Source organism: Oncorhynchus tshawytscha, linkage group LG07 (genome assembly GCF_018296145.1).
Source record: "Oncorhynchus tshawytscha isolate Ot180627B linkage group LG07, Otsh_v2.0, whole genome shotgun sequence".
Taxonomy (NCBI): domain Eukaryota; kingdom Metazoa; phylum Chordata; class Actinopteri; order Salmoniformes; family Salmonidae; genus Oncorhynchus; species Oncorhynchus tshawytscha.
In genome coordinates, this window is record NC_056435.1 from 62,104,740 (window position 1) to 62,125,765 (window position 21,026).

The window sequence follows — 21,026 nt, forward strand, 5'->3', positions numbered from 1 at the left end:
TCAGTCACAGTGGTCAGGTATTCTGCCACTGTGTACTCTCTGTTTAGGGCCAAATAGCATTCTAGTTTGCTCTGTTTTTTTTGTTAATTCTTTCCAATGTGTCAAGTAATTATCTTTTTGTTTTCTCATGATATGGTTGGGTCTAATTGTGCTGCTGTCCTGGGGCTCTGTGGGGTGTGTTTGTGTACAGAGCCCCAGGACCAGCTTGCTTAGGGGATTCTTCTCCAGGTTCATCTCTCTGTAGGTGATGGCTTTGTTATGGAAGGTTTGGGAATCACTTCCTTTTAAGTGGTTATAGAATTTAACGGCTCTTTTCTGGATTTTGATCATTATCGGTATCGGCCTAATTCTGCTCTGCATGCATTATTTGGTGTTCTACGTTGTACACGGAGGATATTTTTGCAGAGTCTCAATTTAGTGTTTGTCCCATTTTGTGAATTCTTGGTTGGTGAGCGAGTCACAGACCTCACAACCATAAAGGGCAATGGGCTCTAATATTAAAGTGTTTTTAGCCAGATCCTAATTGGTATGTTGAATTTGATGTTCCTTTTGATTGCAGAGAAGGCCCTTCTTGCCTCGTCTCTCAGATCGTTCACAACTTTGTGGAAGTTACCTGTGGTGGTGATGTTTATGCCTCCCTCTCACACACCCACTCCGTCTCTCACACACACACGTTTCTCCTCATTTCCTCTCTCTTCCTCCCTGTCCCATCTGCTTCCCTGTTGCAATCTCCCTCGTTCCGGTCTCAGCGGTGGGTGACTTTATCCATCCTTGTCAGTCCTGGTTAAATGTGGCCGTCTCACTAAGGCCAATGTCACGATCGATTCCCCCCCTACAATCCTATTACATTATCCTACTCTGTCCCAAATGGCACCCTATTCCGTTTGTAGTGCACTACTTTTGGAAGGGCCCATAGGGCTCTGGTCAAAAACATTGCAATAAATGGGGTGCCATTTGGGACACAGGCCCACCACACTAATGTTCCCCGAGCCCATCAGAAGGTAAACAGCATTCAGGGGTCAGAGGTTAACACCTCTTCTGTGTCCTTTATGGGGTGTATCATTAAATACACTGTGTCTCAGTGCCCACCCACTGAAGTCGGAGCGGTAGTCGTACACACACACACACACACACACACACACACCAGGGTCATTATGAGAAAGTAATCTAATTTAATTTCCCAAAAAGAAGGATTACATTTGTCCATACTAAAATATCAAATTAAATTTCATATAATTTCTAACATGGAGGTCACGTCGCAGAAGCTGAATGACCCTGGAAGCAATCAATCTAGTAGTAGAATTACAGTAAATCCTAAAGACATTCTGACTTGGTAAGAAACAACATCATCTTTATTGGTATATGTAGATTAAATGCAGTTCCACTATTTTACAGTCCCCTATTTGCCTGGTAACTTAAAACATGGTGACAGCATACATGTTACATTATCATCACTTCATAATAGTCTAATTCTACCACTAGTTTTAAGTACCTTTATGTATTAATTGCACGCCGTGTAATTTCCTAATAATTTGTCCTGTCCAGATGAACAGGACAAACGCATAAAGCAGTAGCAGACGATAAAACAAGGATCATTTGGCATCCAAATAGTTACAAATTGTTCGATTTTTAGAAGCAAGCACTGGGAGGTGCCCATTGTTTCCTCATGACTTCCTCATAGTAGGTAGCCTAAATAGCAGCAATAAAAGGATTGCAAACTAAAGTGCTAAAATAAGACAAACAGTTTTCAAATACTATTCTAAATCATTTCCAATACTTCACCTAGGCTCGATTGGAACTAATAGAATAGTCGCAAAACGGCAAACCCTGTCCATCTGGCATTTCAGACAGGTTAAAGCAAACGCTAAAAGATTTGGAAAGATTACAAACACTATTTGAACCCAGGACTGAATAAAATAAGGACCTGGCAAGTCAATCTACTCACCGACGGCAGGTTGGCGCAGTTGGATTTGACTTCGTACTCGATGTAGGCCGCCTCCCCCCCTCCCTCAGCACGGCCGAACTGCGTGTAGCACAGGTCCCTGGTGGAGTTGATCCTCTGGTCCAGATCGTCCAGGTTAAACATGCAGAGAGCAGAGTCCTCACTGGGCCGTGTGGACGAGGTCTGATGTGTGGAGAACACCCCCAGGAGCACCTCGGCTTTCCCAGTTTCGCCCCCACTCCCCCTGGGTGGTAGACCAAGGCGGACAGCTTGGAGCAGGTTGTAGCTCTTACCGGCTGCCGAGCGACAGGCCAGAGGAACTTCCACATACGAGTAGTAGGCCTGGTCATCCAGGCAGACACGCGACACGTAGGTGCGGTACTCGCGCGACTGGGACTTGAGGTCACGCCGGTAGAAGAGGAAGTAGACATGCTGGCGCTGGGCAAAGGAGGCCACAAAGTGGTGGTCGTACTCTGAGAGGCGGCCCGCCACCGATAGCTTTGCAGTTTCTTCGTAGGAAAACACAGGCTCCTGGACTAGGTTGCGCGTGGAGATAGGTGGGTGGCTGCTGGTGTAGCCGCGGCCCACAAAGAGCACGGGCTGGCGGTCAGGGCGGGAGCGCACCACCAGGCCCACCGTGCTCACGTTGGGGTGGTTGGCTGCCACGTATTGCGTGTCCACAGGCCGCTCGGCTGAGAACAGCACCGTACCCACAGAGTCTAAACTCCGCTTCTGGCAGATGCCCTGGTTGACGCTGCCACATGTGATCAGTTCCATAGAGTAGGGGTCCACCAGCAGGAGCTTATTGTGGTTGCTGGTGGGCCGCGCCTGTGGGCAGTTGCCCTCGGTGACGGGTGGAAGGCACTCACGGCTGTCCGTCACGGGTCCGGTGTCGAACTGGAGTTCGGCAGTCAGGTGGCGGTCCAGCTGGAAGAGGCGGTCCTGCGCCCCCACGTAGACACGTCCCACCGCAGGGTCCGGGTGCAGGGTCATGTGCTCAAAGAGGGTGTCGTTGCGGGTAAAGGTGGGGTAGGGGGAGGAGGCCCAGGCCAGGCCATAGGAGGGCCAGCCGGCAGCTAGCAGCAGCAACAGTACTGGGGCTGGGACTGCCACCAGGACTGACAAACCACGTCGCACCATCCCCGGAGGCATGGCAACCAATCTGGCAACCCAGGAGAGAAAGCAAGGGATTCACACACTTCATAACCTAGATAGATAACATACTGTATATAGTTATGAGAAACATGAATATTCACATCATTTAACTTCAAGACATCAAATATACTGAAACTACAGCTTATACCTCGATTAATGAATCAGAAAATGTTCCCCTCACCATTTGTTTCCAACAATGTGTTACAGAGGCATGTCACCCCTTGACCTCCCAGCAGCTTGGTTTGGTTAAAAACACCTCTCCTATGACACCAATCTGTAAAACAACGAGACAAACAGTTAATATCTCTGTAAACCAAGGAACACCCGTTCAAGTGCAATTTGAAACCAATAACGCACTTTAACAACATAAAATGGCACAATCAAGCCAAATGTCCAAAAACATTTTCCCCCGTCAGTGCATTTTCATGACAAATTGGAGAAAAAACATCTCAAATTCGGCATGCAAAAGTCCAAATTACCCCCTAATATCACAAAAACAACACCCACTGCATTGTGTACTTTGCATTGCCCAAACACCTCGGGTTAGCAACAAGTGTTAACACCAATACTCGTTACCCCAACACTAGAGTTAGCATGTTCCTTACTGAACAAATCCCTTCATAATGCAAACACAAACGTAATGCAGAAATAATTAGTCATTTAATCCTGCTCCCGAAGTTACACACGTGACCAACCAGGGTTCGTCTCCAGTGCTTTACCCGAATGAATGATCCTAAAGCCTAGACGTCTTGGGTAAATCTCATGTCTCAGGTAAGGTTACTCATCACCAAACCACCTCTATAACAATACTATAGTTGTGCACTGTGTTGTCTTGATAGTCTGACTAAATGGAGCTCATTGGAAAGCATTCCCATTGAAATGCAAGTCAGACCTGCCTTTGCCCAACAACATCGTTTTCACTGGTCTAGGAAGCCCTTCTTAACACAAGCCAGGTCACACAGAGTCACACAGAGAACTTTCAGCACGCCAACTTTCAGCACGCCAACTTTCAGCACGCCAACTTTCAGCACGCCAACTTTCAGCCCTCCCCATTGCTACGAGGCAAAAGCACTTCATTTGAGCAGTCACTAACACCCCTGGATACTTTTATCACAGTCATTCCTGGCACCAACAAACTGAGTCTGTCTTAAATGTCACCCTATTCCCTATTTAGTGCACTACTTTTGACCATAGGGCACAGGTCAAAAGTAGTGCACTATATAGGGAATAGGGTGACATTTGGGACAAATCCTCTCTCCACTTCTCCCTCTCCATTAACTGACAGCGCCAGAGGCAAAGTCTCTCTTGATTGATGCCTTAGTTAGTGAAAATTACCAGAACATTCAAAACATGCAATCCAAACATTAAGTCGGGATTCAGAAGGAAGAAAAGAGACACTGACAAACACGAGCCAAAATACAGACTCTCCCCTTTAACCTGGCGAAAGAACAACAAGAACCACAATAGAATCGCTGTAAAAGAACAAACCCTGCCCACCTGGCACACCAGGCAGGCTTAAGCAAACGCTAAAAGTATTTGAAAGATTTCATATGGTATTTGAGTCCAGATTTGTTTGTGAGCGTGACTCCTGTTTGACTTGGAAATGATATAGGGGAACAGATGAATGGAGTGGTGATTAAATTATCGTAGTTATCGAAATCGGATTTCCGCTCTAGGGGATATCGTTTTTTCCCCCGCTTTAGCCGGTATCACTGTGTGAAAGGAGAGAGGTGAAAGCGGGTTAGGTATCACTGTGTGAAAGGAGAGAGGTGAAAGCGGGTTAGGTGTCACTGTGGGAAAGGAGAGAGGTGAAAGCGGGTTAGGTATCACTGTGTGAAAGGAGAGAGGTGAAAGCGGGTTAGGTGTCACTGTGGGAAAGGAGAGAGGTGAAAGCGGGTTAGGTGTCACTGTGGGAAAGGAGAGAGGTGAAAGCGGGTTAGGTGTCACTGTGTGAAAGGAGTCACTGTGTGAAAGGTGAAAGCGGGTTAGGTGTCACTGTGGGAAAGGAGAGAGGTGAAAGCTGGTTAGGTGTCACTGTGGGAAAGGAGAGGTGAAAGCGGGTTAGGTGTCACTGTGGGAAAGGAGAGAGGTGAAAGCGGGTTAGGTGTCACTGTGTGAAAGGAGAGAGGTGAAAGCGGGTTAGGTGTCACTGTGGGAAAGGAGAGAGGTGAAAGCGGGTTAGGTGTCACTGTGGGAAAGGAGAGAGGTGAAAGCGGGTTAGGTGTCACTGTGTGAAAGGAGAGAGGTGAAAGCGGGTTAGGTGTCACTGTGTGAAAGGAGAGAGGTGAAAGCGGGTTAGGTGTCACTGTGGGAAAGGAGAGAGGTGAAAGCGGGTTAGGTGTCACTGTGGGAAAGGAGAGAGGTGAAAGCGGGTTAGGTGTCACTGTGTGAAAGGAGAGAGGTGAAAGCGGGTTAGGTATCACTGTGTGAAAGGAGAGAGGTGAAAGCGGGTTAGGTGTCACTGTGGGAAAGGAGAGAGGTGAAAGCGGGTTAGGTATCACTGTGTGTGAAAGGAGAGAGGTGAAAGCGGGTTAGGTATCACTGTGTGTGAAAGGAGAGAGGTGAAACGGGTTAGGTATCACTGTGTGAAAGGAGAGAGGTGAAAGCGGGTTAGGTATCACTGTGTGAAAGGAGAGAGGTGAAGCGGGTTAGTATCACGGGTTAGGTATCACTGTGTGAAAGGAGAGAGGTGAAAGCGGGTTAGGTATCACTGTGTGTGCGGGTTAGGTATCAGGAAAGGAGAGAGGTGAAAGCGGGTTAGGTGTCACGGGTTAGGTATCACTGTGTGAAAGGAGAGAGGTGAAAGCGGGTTAGGTATCACTGTGTGAAAGGAGAGAGGTGAAAGCGGGTTAGGTGTCACTGTGGGAAAGGAGAGAGGTGAAGGTGTCAGGAAAGGAGAGAGTGAAAGCGGGTTAGGTGTCACTGTGTGAAAGGAGAAGGTGAAAGCGGGTTAGGGTTAGGTGTCACTGTATCACTGGGAAAGGAGAGAGGTGAAAGCGGGTTAGGTGTCACTGTGGGAAAGGAGAGAGGTGAAAGCGGGTTAGGTGTCACTGTGGGAAAGGAGAGAGGTGAAAGCGGGTTAGGTATCACTGTGTGAAAGGAGAGAGGTGAAAGCGGGTTAGGTGTCACTGTGTGAAAGGAGAGAGGTGAAAGCGGGTTAGGTATCACTGTGGGAAAGGAGAGAGGTAGCGGGGTATCACTGTGTGAAAGGAGAGAGGTGAAAGCGGGTTAGGTATCACTGTGTGAAAGGAGAGAGGTGAAAGCGGGTTAGGTATCACTGTGTGGAAAAGAGAGGTGAGCGGGTTAGGTGTCACTGTGGGAAAGGAGAGAGGTGAAAGCGGGTTAGGTGTCACTGTGTGAAAGGAGAGAGGTGAAAGCGGGTTAGGTATCACTGTGTGAAAGAGAGGTGAAAGAGTATCACTGTGAAAGCGGGTTAGGTGTCACTGTGGGAAAGGAGAGAGGTGAAAGCGGGTTAGGTATCACTGTGTGAAAGGAGAGAGGTGAAAGCGGGTTAGGTATCACTGTGTGAAAGGAGAGAGGTGAAAGCGGGTTAGGTATCACTGTGGGAAAGGAGAGAGGTGAAAGCGGGTTAGGTATCACTGTGTGAAAGGAGAGAGGTGAAAGCGGGTTAGGTATCACTGTGTGAAAGGAGAGAGGTGAAAGCGGGTTAGGTATCACTGTGTGAAAGGAGAGAGGTGAAAGCGGGTTAGGTGTCACTGTGGGAAAGGAGAGGGTGAAAGCGGGTTAGGTGTCACTGTGGGTGAAAGGAGTGTCACTGTGTGAAAGGAGAGAGGTGAAAGGGTTAGGTATCACTGTGTGAAAGGAGAGAGGTGAAAGCGGGTTAGGTGTCACTGTGGGAAAGGAGAGAGGTGAAAGCGGGTTAGGTATCACTGTGTGAAAGGAGAGAGGTGAAAGCGGGTTAGGTATCACTGTGTGAAAGGAGAGAGGTGAAAGCGGGTTAGGTGTCACTGTGGGAAAGGAGAGAGGTGAAAGCGGGTTAGGTGTCACTGTGGGAAAGGAGAGAGGTGAAAGCGGGTTAGGTGTCACTGTGGGAAAGGAGAGAGGTGAAAGTGGGTTAGGTATCACTGTGTGAAAGGAGAGAGGTGAGGAATTGTGGGCTTGTACTTGGTTAATCTGTAATGTTTCATTCACCTTAGTGTAATGGAGTATTCCTTTCCCCTCCATCTCTCTGCTGAATGGAGTGGACACAGAAGCGAATGCACTAGATTCCTATGGTCAAGCTGTGCAGACTGAACAGAGTATACAGTATCTAAGCCCATCACCAAAGTAAAGCTGCAGACCAAGCCTGTTTGTTGAGAGCCTATGTACAGTGGCAAAAAAAAGTATGTGAACCCTTTGGAATTACCTGAATTACCGGGACTGAGAAACCACACCATCCCCGGAGGCATGGCAACCAATCTGGAAACCCAGTAGAGAAAGCAAGAGATTCACACAGACTTCACAACCTAGATAGATAACATAGACAACATCTCAGAACACCTAAGATTAAGAGTTGTTGACTTGAATAAAGCTGGAAAGGGTGACCAAAGGATCTCTAAATGCCTTGATGTTCAGCAGTCCACGTTAATAAAAATGGTCTTGCTACTCTCCCTAGGAGTGGCCATCCTGCAAAGATGACTGCAAGAGCACAGCGCAGAATGCTCATTGAGGTTAAGAAGAATCCTAGAGTGTCAGCTAAAGACTTACAGAAATCTCTGGAACAAGCTAACATCTCGGTTGACGAGTCCACGATATGGAAGAAGCCACTGCTGCAAGTCTGAAGTTTGCAAAAGTGCACCTGGATGTTCCACAGCGCTACTGGCAAAATATTTTATGGACAGATGAAACTACAGTTGAGTTGTTTGGAAGGAACACACAACATTCTGTGTGGAGAAAAAAAAGGCACAGGACACCAACATCAAAACCTCATCCCAACTGTAAAGTCTGGTGGAGGGCGCGTCATGGTTTGGGCTGCTTTGCTGCCTCAGGACCTGGACAGCGTGCTAACGTCGACGGAAAAATGAATTCCCAAGTTTTTTGCAGGAGAATGTTAGGCTATCTGTCCGCCAAATGAAGCTCAACAGAAGTTAGGTGACGCAACTGGAACACGACCCAAAACACAGAACTAAATCAACTGAATGCCTTGAACAGAAGAAAATACACCTTCTGGAGTCGTCCAGTCAGAGTCCTGACCTCAACCCGATTGAGATGCTGTGGCATGACCTCAAGAGAACAGTTCACACCAGACATCCCAAGAATATTGCTGAACTGAAATAGTTTTGTAAAGAGGAATGGTCCAAAATTCCACCTGACTGTTGTGCAGGTCTGATCCACAACTACAGAAAACATTTGGTTGAGGTTATTGCTGCCAAAGGAGGGTCAACCAGTTATTCAATCCAAGGGTTCACATACTTTACCCACCCTACACTGTGAATGTTTACTTAGTCTTTATTGAATAGACTATGACTAATGAAAATGTACAATTGTTTGTGTGTTATTAGTTTAAGCAGACGGTCTATTGTCTATTGTCGTGACCAAGATGAAGATCAGATCAAAATGTATGACCAATTTCTGCAGGAATCCAGGTATTTCCAAAGGGTTCACATACTGTTTCTTGCCACTGTACATTCTTATTTGTGTTTGTGAGATGTAGCTTAAATAGCCTCTATGGGTTTTCAATTTGACATTCTCTCATTGGTTGTATGGCCCTTGGATACGGAAAGGTCGCCATGGATAAAGCCTGGGTTTCAGGCATTGTGCCAATCGAGAAATAAGGGCCAGGAGACAAACCCTAATAGGTCCAGACAGGGTCCATTAACCAGAACAGGAGGAAGTCCACTGGTCTGGGCCAAGCTAAGTGACCAGGCGACTATGGAGCATTCCTGGGAAGCCTTCATCTGTTTGACTCCCACACACAACCATCATCTCATTCAAACCCAAATCATTTCCCCAACTGATAGGGGAGAGAGAGAGACACACACCGTGAGAGAGAGAGACACACCGCGAGAGAGAGAGACACACCGCGAGAGAGAGAGACACACCGCTAAAGAGAGACCGCTAAAGAGAGACACACCGCTAAAGAGAGAGACACACCGCTAAAGAGAGAGACACACCGCGAGAGAGAGAGACAGAGAGAGAGAGACAGAGAGAGAGAGACCTAGAGACATTACCACAAACCAGTGCTCGCAAGCTTCAGTGCTCCCTGAGAACTGATGGAATGTGACTAATGATAAGCCACAAACGGAGGGAGCTAAAAAGAGAGCAAGAGAGGGGGTAGGGTAGCCATTAATTAAGGGGCCTACCCATAATGCCCCATTTGACAGCCACTCATTCACAGACCGGGGGGAGAGATGGAAGAATAGAGCAGGTTTCTAATTAGTGACCAATTACTGCTTACATAAAACACCCAAACAGTGGTCTGTGGGAAAAGGACTCCCACCCCATCCCACTTTTTTAATTTCTCTCAAACACACACACACTTGAACTAAACAGTCCTCCTCTGCACTTCAAACAAATAAACACACACTCATGCACGCCCCCACCCCCTCCCCTCCCACACACACACAGAGCATTCCCTGGTCTGGGCAGAAAAGTAGGACTTATCAGATCTGGAGAGTGCAGTCAGCCATCTGCAGTCAGTCACTCCTCAACATCAACAAACAATGTTTACAAAGGATGCTTTAGTGGCCTTAAGAAACTGTGTTCAATTACACAAACACGGAGGTCGATGTCCCTCTTCCACCCGTTTGCAGTGCAACTGTTACAGCACACACACTAGGCTTGGGCGGTATACCATATATCGAGGTATTTGGCAAAAGCCACAGGATGGTTTTTCCATACTGTCAATTTATACCATTTAAGACATTTTTATATTTTTCCCTACTTTTTAAGTAAATACCTGCAGTTAACTTGTGCAATATGTTAGGAGATAAAGAAGATTGCATTTTTCACTTCACCGGTCACATAATTTGTAATTATGAAGCTTACCGGTAGTCCCCAGTCACATGTTTTGTTTACAAGCACACAATGAGGAGATACTGGAGCCTTGAGTCACTCACTGGTGTGCAGCATACACCAGGTGACCTAATTACAGTATGGAATTCACCATCTAAAAATGTGCTAAATGCTCTGCAGTTATGCATTTGGTTTGCTGATTTAGTAGCTAGTTAGCTATCGATTACAGAATTGAGTCTTCTTCAGTATGACACTACAAGCTTATTCTCTGCAGATCCTCTCAAGCTCTGTCAGTTTGGATGGGGAGGGTCCCTGCACAGCTATTTTCAGGTCTCTACAGAGATGTTCAATCAGGTTCAAATCCAGGCTCTGGCTGGCCCACTCAAGAACATTCAGAGACTTGTCCCGAAGCCACTCCTTCGTTATCTTGGCTGTGTGCTTAGGGTTGTTGTCCTGTTGGAAGTTGAACATTCTCCCCAGTATGAGGTCCTGAGCGCTCTGGAGCAGATTTTCATCAAGGATCTCTCTGTACTTTGCTCCATTCATCTTTCCCACTAGTCTCACAGTCCCTGCAGCTAAAAAACATTCCAACAGCATGATGCTGCCACCACCATACTTCGCCATAGAGCATTGTTGCCCTTCTGGACGGTTCTCCCATCTCCAGAGGAACTTTGGAGCTCTGTCAGAGTGACCATTGGGTTCTTGGTCCCCTCCCTGACCAATGCCCTCCTCCCCCGATTGCTCAGTTTGGCAGAGCAGCCAGCTATAGGAAGAGTCTTGGTGGTTCCAAACTTCTTCCATTTAAGAATGATGGAGAAATGCAGAAATGTTTTGGTACAGTTCCCCAGATCTGTGCCTTGACACAATCCTGTCTAAGAGCTCTATGGACAATTCCTTCGACCTCATGGCTTGGTTTTTGCTCTGACATGCACGGTCAACTGTGGACAGGTGTGTCTTTCCAAATCATGTCCAATCAATTGAATTTACAACAGGTGAACTCCAATCAAGTTGTAGAAACATCAAAGATGATCAACGAAAACAGGATGCACCCGAGTTCAATTTTGAGTCTCATAGCAAATGGTCTGAATACTAAGTTTTTTTTTGTTTGTCTTAAAACCTGTTTTTTGCTTTGTCATTATGGGATATCGTGTGTAGTCTGATGAGGAAAAAAATTATTGAATCCATTTTAGACTAACGTAACAAAATGTGTAAAAAGTGAAGCGGTTTGAATACTTTCCGAATGCACCGTATGCCAGACAAATGTTTGCAATGTGTTTGTTAGCATTTAGTTAGCATTCTCTTTGGGAATGTGTTAAATAAGTAAAGCATCAAGTGACGTGAGCAGGGAAATTACAACATCGTAAGTCAGAGCCTCGGGTAAGCTCATGTCTGATTACGACCCTGTGTTTTGATTGGGATATAAGACATGTCAGAAGGAGACATGTACAGCAGCTTCCATTTAGAAGGGACAAACATATCAGGGGTGTGACTAAAGGGACGTGACTGACTGGCATGCCAACCCAAACTCCTAACTCTGGGAGACAAATGTTCCTTAAACCTCATCTGGAAGTCAAATAAAGTTCTGGGACACTTCCCCAGATGGTCCAAGGAGGTTATCTGGGGGGTCCAAGATGGTCACCTGAGATACTTCACCAGAAACGTATCCCTTCCAACTCAACATACTTTGGGATTCTTGGGTGTGAGACTACAGTAGATGATACAGTTGTTCAGTGTCTTGCCGTATGCAGTATCTCACCAATGACGTTATCAAAACAACTCATATCTGGTGACGGCACACAACTAGTCACTGGGCAGGAGTATCTATGGGGACATCTTACCATGATTACTCATGAGTTTAATCTTTGACAGGCCATGATGTTTATTTTGAATGTAATTGCCCAGGTGTTAACGTGAATGCCTTGTATGATGTCAGTGTTAGTGAGAAAAGTACTGTATAAGTTAACGACACTACTCTGTGTGCAGTTCAAGTAGCCTTTTCATTATCAATGTTCTTCCAACCTTTCCTTCTACGACTAAACTGAGCTGAGTCATGTTACAATGGTGTGCTTTTTCTTTTGTGCATCTGACTTGACTCGTTCCAAATCTCTTGAAAAGAGCAGAGTGGTGTTTCACCGTTTCATTTATAATATCAAAAATGTTACTCACCATCAGCCCATTTATAAAGACACTATGAGAGATATTTCACTCTGAGTAAGTCATAACATTATTGTCTACAGAGGTATCAGGTTATCAATATCGCTCAATACAAGCTACGAAAGGCTAGACATTGGCCGAGTTCCTGTATGTATATCTTTAGTTCAGTACAAGTCGTGTCAAGGCTTCTGACATGGCCTTTCCAGACGGAGTTGGGTCCCAATATAAGTGGTGCCTCACAAATAACTGTTCTCCTGACTGCCTGTTGGTCTGACTGCTTGCATTGCTGACAACAGGTTATTTATAGAGAAACCCCCAACAATAGCCTGCCGAACTGAAGAGAACACATTCCTCCTAACTCTGAGAGAGATTACTGCCTGTGTGTTCTTCCAGAAAGTTATTATCTCCCGGTACAAGACTTAAAAAATTAACATGAAACTCACTCTGAGGAGACGGATTTTCATAATTAGCCCCTTTTACGGAGACGTTTGTTCTAACAGTATTGGACATGTCCCACTGCTCTGGGGAGAGACACTTGTCACTAGGAGAGAAGACGGATGTTCCCATGGCTATTAAACTTTATGGCCCGAGGACAAGTGTGACGAATATTCGGGTGACACAGAGACTCGGTTGAGGGTATCCCCCCCACCCCCATGTTTACGGGGGACAGATATGGTCGTGACACGAGAGCTTTGCTCAAACTGCTGCTCTCTCTATGTTGAGTTCACAGAAGTTCATGTCCAAACAAAAAGAGCCTCAATGGTCCTTGACACTTCCCGAAACCAGCTAACCAGATGTTCATCTGGATACTTATGAATTTGAGATCTCAAAATAGAAATGAAAACAAATTATTTATGTTTGGCGTGGTGAAATCAGATGCTGGGGTAGATAGTAAGCAGAGTGGGACAAACTGTCAATCACAGAAGGTATTTTATATTGATCCCAACAGCCGCCAGGAAGTGATGAAGTGTAGGCCTGACACTCATGGGAGTTTATCTCCACCCAAATAGGTGGATGTCATCACAACACATTGAAAAGGATCTACTGTCTGTTACCACACCATAACAAGCCTGTCAGAGGTCTCATCTGTGATTTAACTGAGATCTCTCGCACACATACACACTTGGGCCAACTCTTCCACCCCAAGTTTTGACGTTGTTTGGGTATGAGAGGGTGCATTCCAGGGCTGTAAGTGTCCAGCCAGCTGTCTCCATAGAAATTGCATAGCGCATGGGTTTTATATGTCACTAGAACACCACAGCACAGAATGGCCCCTAAGATTAATCTACACCAGAAATCAACTAGATCCAGTCTCTCTGACTTCATTTACACCAGGGATCAACTACAGTTGAAGTCAGAAGTTTACATACACTTAGGGTGGAGTCATTAAAACTTGTTTTTCAACCACTCCACAAATGTCTTGTTAACAAACTATAGTTTTGGCAAGTCGGTTAGGCCATCTACTTTGTGCATGACATAAGTAATTTTCCCAACAACTGTTTACAGACAAAATATTTCACTTATAATTCACTGTATCACAGTTCCAGTGCGTCAGAAGTTTACATACACTAAGTTGACTGTGCCTTTAAACAGCTTGGAAAATTCCAGAAAATTATGTCATGGCTTTAGAAGATTCTGATAGGCTAATTGACATCATTTGAGTTAATTGGAGGTGTACCTGTGGATGTATTTCAAGGCCTAACTTCAAACTCAGTGCCTCTCTTCTTGACATCATGGGAAAATCAAAAGAAACCAGCCAAGACCTCAGAAAAATATTGTAGACCTCCACAAGTCTGGTTCATCCTTGGGAGCAATTTCCAAAAACCTGAAGGTACCACATTTATCTGTACAAACAAACGTTCTCAAGTATAAACACCATGGGACCACGCAGCCGTCATACCGCTCAGGAAGGAAGTGCGTTCTGTCTCCTAGAGATGAACGTACGTTGGTGTGAAAAGTGCAAATCAATCCCAGAACAGCAGGAAAGGACCTTGTGAAGATGCTGGAGGAAAACAGGTACAAAAGTATCTATATCCACAGTAAAACGAGTCCTATAGACATAACCTGAAAGGCCGCTCAGCAAGGAAGAAGCCACTGTTATAAAACTGCCCAAAAAAAGCCAGACTACGGTTTGCAACTGCGCATGGGGATAAAGATGGTATTTTTTGGAGAAATGTCCTCTGGTCTGATGAAACAAAAATAGAACTGTTTGGCCATAATGACCATCGTTATGTTTGGAGGAAAAAGGGGGAGACTTGCCAGCCGAAGAACACCATCACAACTGTGAAGCAGAACTTATTGTGGGAAGCTTATGGAAGGCCACCCACAACATTTGACCCAATTTAAATAATGTAAAGGAAATGCTACCAAATACTAATTGAGTGTATGTGAACTTCTGACCCACTGGGAATGTGATGAAAGAAATAAAAGCTGAAGTAAATCATTCTCAACTATTATTATTCTGACATTTCAAATTCTTAAAATAAAGTGGTGATCCTAACTGACAAAACAGGGAATTATTACGAGGATTAAATGTCTGGAAATGTGAAAAACTGAGTTTAAATATATTTGGCTAAGGTGTATGTAAACTTCCGAAGTTCAACTGTTGATCCTGCCGCAGGCTGATTTCTTCTTGAGAGGATGGACATAATTACAAATCATTTGGAGACTGCAAATTGACTACAAGAAGCCCAAACATAAACAAATTAAAGCATGGTTTGACATTATGATCACATATCTCGCTGCGTGGGAATACTTTGAAACAGATTTCGAAAATGAAAAATCACTTGGAGCTGATTTGCTGGTGTTTTTAGTCTTTTGTCGAAGAATAAAAAAAATGTAAAAGCTTTTTATTTTATTTTGCTCTGAGAACATGAAATGAAATCAGCCGTGGGCCCACCAGTTGTGGAACCCTGATAAGCAGAGTGATGAGTCCATGTTGATCAAGCCAACATGCATGTGAAGAGGTGGTGGAGGTGAATCATTAACAGTTCTATGGTCGTCAGGAGAAGTCAATGTCATCCTGTGTGTCTGTGTGTGCACTTACAGCAGGTGTATAAGTACAGCATGTGCAAGTGTTGTTTGGGAACGAGTCACTCCGTGTGCGAGCGTGTGTGCTTGCGTACATTGGTATGTGTGTACAGAGTGTGTGAGTGAGTCTATATTTCCATTGTTGTCCAGAGGAGACAGTCATTCTACCACAATACAATAGCAGGGTTGGGACATTGACAGTAGCACAGAGACGTCAAATACAGACAAACAGTGACTCCCACCCTGTCATTAGACACGGAGATGCATCTCTGAAATGAACCCTATTCTCTGTATATTATACTCCTTTTGACGAGGGCGAAGGGAATAGGGTGCCACTTCAGACACAAGCCCTTTCATTAGACACTAAGGCCCAGTGCTCCTAGACTGCATTTAACTGCTTAAGGGTCTGACCAATACAAATGAAGGCCTTGATAGTTCAAAGGCCCCTAAACAGTGATAATGGAACAGTCTTGGTTAGATAGGGGAGGAAGGAACCAAAGCAATCATTAAAACAGGGGTGGAGCTTTGTCATCATGTAATTCCAGACAGTGACAAATTCCAGACAGAGACCGAGACTAGAACGAGAGAGACCGAGACTAGAGCGAGAGACTAGAAAGAGAGACGAGAGACAAGAGCTAGAGACAAGAGCTAGAGACAAGAGCTAGAGACAAGAGCGAGAGAGACTAGAGCGAGAGAGACTAGAGCGAGCGAGACTAGAGCGAGCGAGACTAGAGCGAGCGAGCAAGAGACTAGAGCGAGCGAGAAAGAGACTAGAGCGAGCGAGAAAGAGACTAGAGCGAGCGAGAAAGAGACTAGAGCGAGCGAGAGAGAGACTAGAGCGAGCGAGAGAGAGACTAGAGCGAGCGAGAGAGAGACTAGAGCGAGCGAGAGAGAGACTAGAGAGACTAGAGCGAGAGAGACTAGAGCGAGAGCGAGAGAGACTAGAGCGAGAGCGAGAGAGACTAGAGCAAGAGAGACTAGAGCAAGAGAGACTAGAGCGAGAGAGAGAGAGACTAGAGCGAGAGAGCTAGAGCGAGAGAGACTAGAGCGAGAGAGAGCGAGAGAGAGACTAGAGCGAGCTAGAGAGAGAGACTAGAGCGAGAGAGAGACTAGAGCGACAGAGACTAGAGAGAGAGACTAGAGCGAGAGAGACTAGAGCGAAAAGAGCGAGAGCGAGAGAGACTAGAGCGACAGAGCTAGAGCGAGACTAGAGCGAGAGAGACTAGAGCGAGAGAGACTAGAGCGAGAGCGACTAGAGCGAGAGCGACTAGAGCGAGAGCGACTAGAGCGAGAGCGACTAGAGCGAGAGAGAAAGAGACTAGAGCGAGAGAGACTAGAGCGACAGAGACTAGAGCGACAGAGACTAGAGCGAGAGAGACAAGAGCGAGAGAGAAAGAGACTAGAGCGACAGAGACTAGAGCGACAGAGACTAGAGCGACAGAGACTAGAGCGACAGAGACTAGAGCGACAGAGACTAGAGCGAGAGCGACTAGAGCGAGAGCGACTAGAGCGAGAGCGACTAGAGCGAGAGCGACTAGAGCGAGAGCGACTAGAGCGAGAGAGAAAGAGACTAGAGCGAGAGAGACTAGAGCGAGAGAGACTAGAGCGAGAGAGAAAGAGATTAGAGCGACAGAGACGAGAGCGACAGAGACTAGAGCGAGAGAGACTAGAGCGAGAGAGAAAGAGACTAGAGCGACAGAGACTAGAGCGACAGAGACTAGAGCGACAGAGACTAGAGCGACAGAGACTAGAGCGACAGAGACTAGAGCGACAGAGACTAGAGCGACAGAGACTAGAGCGAGCGAGAAAGAGACTAGAGCGAGCGAGAAAGAGACTAGAGCGAGCGAGAGAGAGACTAGAGCGAGCGAGAGAGAGAGACTAGAGCGAGCGAGAGAGAGACTAGAGCGAGAGAGAGACTAGAGAGAGACTAGAGACTAGAGCGAGAGAGAGACTAGAGCGACAGAGAGAGAGACAGAGACTAGAGCGAGAGAGAGACTAGAGCGAGAGAGAGAGAGACTAGAGCGAGCGGGAAAGAGACTAGAGCGAGCGAGAAAGAGACTAGAGCGAGCGAGAAAGAGACTAGAGCGAGCGAGAGAGAGACTAGAGCGAGCGAGAGAGAGACTAGAGCGAGCGAGAGAGAGACTAGAGCGAGCGAGAGAGAGACTAGAGCGAGAGAGACTAGAGCGAGAGCGACTAGAGCGACTAGAGCTAGAGCGACAGAGACTAGAGCGACAGAGACTAGAGCGACAGAGACTAGAGCGACAGAGACTAGAGCGACAGAGACTAGAGCGACAGAGACTAGAGCGACAGACACTAGAGCGAGAGGGAAAGAGACTAGAGCGAGAGGGAAAGAGACTAGAGCGAGCGAGAGAGAGACTAGAGCGAGAGAGAGAGAGACTAGAGCGACTAGAGAGAGACTAGAGCGAGCTAGAGACTAGAGCGAGCGAGAAAGAGACTAGAGCGAGCGAGAAAGAGACTAGAGCGAGCGAGAAAGAGACTAGAGCGAGCGAGAAAGAGACTAGAGAGCGAGAGAGAGACTAGAGACGAGAAAGAGACTAGAGCGAGCGAAAGAGACTAGAGCGAGCGAGAAAGAGACTAGAGACTAGAGCGAGCGAGAAAGAGACTAGAGCGAGCGAGAAAGAGACTAGAGCGAGCGAGAAAGAGACTAGAGCGAGCGAGAGAGAGACTAGAGCGAGCGAGAGAGAGACTAGAGCGAGCGAGAGAGAGACTAGAGAGAGAGAGAGACTAGAGCGACTAGAGCTAGACAGAGACTAGAGCGACAGAGACTAGAGCGACAGAGACTAGAGCGACAGAGACTAGAGCGACAGAGACTAGAGCGACAGAGACTAGAGCGACAGAGACAAGAGCGAGAGAGAAAGAGACTAGAGCGAGAGAGAAAGAGACTAGAGCGAGAGAGAAAGAGACTAGAGCGACAGAGAGAGAGAGACTAGAGCGAGAGAGACTAGAGCGAGAGAGACTAGAGCGAGAGCGACTAGAGCGAGAGAGAAAGAGACTAGAAAGAGACTAAGAGACTAGAGCGAGCGAGAAAGAGACTAGAGCGAGCGAGAAAGAGACTAGAGCGAGCGAGAAAGAGACTAGAGCGAGAGAGAAGAGACGAGAGACTAGAGCGAGAGAGAAAGAGACTAGAGCGAGCGAGAAAGAGACTAGAGAGCGACAGAGACTAGAGCGACAGAGACTAGAGCGACAGAGACTAGAGCGAGAGAGAAAGAGACTAGAGCGAGCGAGAGAGCGAGAGACTAGAGCGAGAGAGCGACAGAAAGAGACTAGAGCGAGACTAGAGCGAGAGAGACTAGAGCGAGCGACTAGAGAGAGACTAGAGCGAGCGAGAAGAGACTAGAGCGAGCGAGAGAGAGACTAGAGCGAGCGAAAGAGACTAGAGAGCGAGACCAGAGAGAGAGACTAGAGCGAGACTAGAGAGAGAGACTAGAGCGAGAGAGACTAGAGAGAGAGACTAGAGCGAGAGAGGAAAGAGACTAGAGCGAGAGACTAGAGCGAAAGAGACTAGAGCGAGCGAGAAAGAGACTAGAGCGAGCGAGAAAGAGACTAGAGCGAGCGAGAAAGAGACTAGAGCGAGCGAGAGAGAGACTAGAGCGAGCGAGAGAGAGACTAGAGCGAGAGAGAAAGAGACTAGAGCGAGCTAGAGACAGAGCGACAGAGACTAGAGCGACAGAGACTAGAGCGACAGGGAAAGAGACTAGAGCGACAGAGACTAGAGCGACAGAGACTAGAGCGACAGAGACTAGAGCGAGCAGACTAGAGAGCGAGAAAGAGACTAGAGCGAGAGAGAAAGAGACTAGAGCGAGAGAAAGAGACTAGAGTTAGAAGAGAGAGCGAGAGACTAGAGCGAGCGAGAGAAGAGACTAGAGCGAGAGAGACTAGAGCGAGAGAGACTAGAGCGAGAGAGACTAGAGCGAGAGAGACTAGAGCGAGCGAGAAAGAGACTAGAGCGAGCGAGAAAGAGACTAGAGCGAGCGAGAAAGAAGAGACTAGAGCTAGAGCGAGAAAGAGACTAGAGCGAGCGAGAAAGAGACTAGAGCGAGCGAGAAAGAGACTAGAGCGAGCGAGAGAAAGAGACTAGAGCGAGAGAGACTAGAGAAAGAGACTAGAGCGAGAGAGACTAGAAAGAGACTAGAGCGAGAGCTAGAGAAAGAGACTAGAGCGAGCGAGAAAGAGACTAGAGCGAGCGAGAAAGAGACTAGAGCGAGCGAGAAAGAGACTAGAGCGAGAGAGAAAGAGACTAGAGCGAGCGAGAGAGACTAGAGCGAGAGCGACTAGAGCGAAAGAGACTAGAGCGAGCGAGACTAGAGCGACAGGGAAAGAGACTAGAGCGAGCGAGACTAGAGCGAGCGAGACTAGAGCGAGAACGACTAGAGCGAGCGCGACTAGAGCGAGCGAGAAAGAGACTAGAGCGAGCGAGAAAGAGACTAGAGCGAGCGAGAAAGAGACTAGAGCGAGCGAGAAAGAGACTAGAGCGAGCGAGACTAGAGCGAGCGAGACTAGAGCGAGCGAGACTAGAGCGAGCGAGACTAGAGCGAGAGAGACTAGAGCGAGCGAGACTAGAGCGCAGAGACTAGAGCGAGAGCGACTAGAGAGAGCGACTAGAGCGAGAGACTAGAGAGCGAGAGCGACTAGAGCGAGAAAGAGACTAGAGCGAGCGAGAAAGAGACTAGAGAGCGAGAAAGAGACTAGAGCGAGCGAGAAAGAGACTAGAGCGAGCGAGAAAGAGACTAGAGCGAGAGCGACTAGAAAGAGACTAGAGCGAGCGAGAGAAAGAGACTAGAGCGAGCGAGACCAGAAAGAGACTAGAGCCAGAGAGCTAGAGAAAGAGACTAGAGCGAGAGAAAGAGACTAGAGCGAGCGAGAAAGAGACTAGAGCGAGCGAGAAAGAGACTAGAGAGCGAGCGAGAAAGAGACTAGAGCGAGAGAGAAAGAGACTAGAGCGAGCGGGAAAGAGACTAGAGCGAGCGAGAGAGACTAGAGCGAGAGCGACTAGAGCGAAAGAGACTAGAGCGAGCGAGAAAGAGACTAGAGCGAGCGAGACTAGAGCGAGACTAGAGCGAGAGCGAGACTAGAGCGAGCGAGACTAGAGCGAGCGAGACTAGAGCGAGAGAGACTAGAGCGAGCGAGAAAGAGACTAGAGCGAGTGAGAAAGAGACTAGAGCGAGCGAGACTAGAGCGAGAGAGACTAGAGCGAGAGAGACTAGAGCGAGAGCGACTAGAGCGAGAGACTAGAGCGAGCGAGAAAGAGACTAGAGCGAGCGAGAAAGAGACTAGAGCGAGCGAGACTAGAGCGAGCGAGACTAGAGCGAGCGAGACTAGAGCGAGCGAGACTAGAGCGAGAGAGACTAGAGCGAGCGGGAAAGAGACTAGAGCGAGCGAGAAAGAGACTAGAGCGAGCGAGAAAGAGACTAGAGCGAGCGAGAAAGAGACTAGAGCGAGCGAGAAAGACTAGAGCGAGCGAGAAAGAGACTAGAGCGAGCGAGAAAGACTAGAGCGAGCGAGAAAGAGACTAGAGCGAGCGAGAAAGAGACTAGAGCGAGCGAGAAAGAGACTAGAGCGAGAGAGAAAGAGACTAGAGCGAGAGAGAAAGAGACTAGAGCGAGAGAGAAAGAGAAAGAGACTAGAGCGAGAGAGAAAGAGAAAGAGACTAGAGCGAGCGAGACTAGAGCGAGCGAGACTAGAGCGAGCGAGACTAGAGCGAGAGAGACTAGAGCGAGAGACTAGAGCGAGAGAGACTAGAGAGCGAGACCAGAGCGAGACTAGAGCGAGA

The 21,026-nt window shown here is 47.3% G+C and overlaps 1 protein-coding gene across 1 annotated transcript in view; it reads right to left on the minus strand.

Moving 5' to 3' along the window:
- LOC112246198 (plexin-B1-like) overlaps nt 1–21,026 on the minus strand; it is a 213,265-nt gene that overhangs the window by 83,682 nt on the left and 108,557 nt on the right. The window contains exons 3-4 of the mRNA XM_042324787.1: nt 3,279–3,371; nt 1,946–3,104 (exon numbers count right to left, since the gene is read on the minus strand). Coding sequence (XP_042180721.1) covers nt 1,946–3,094 — 1,149 coding nt within the window. The 5' untranslated portion in view covers nt 3,095–3,104; nt 3,279–3,371. The remainder of the gene's footprint in view (nt 1–1,945; nt 3,105–3,278; nt 3,372–21,026) is intronic.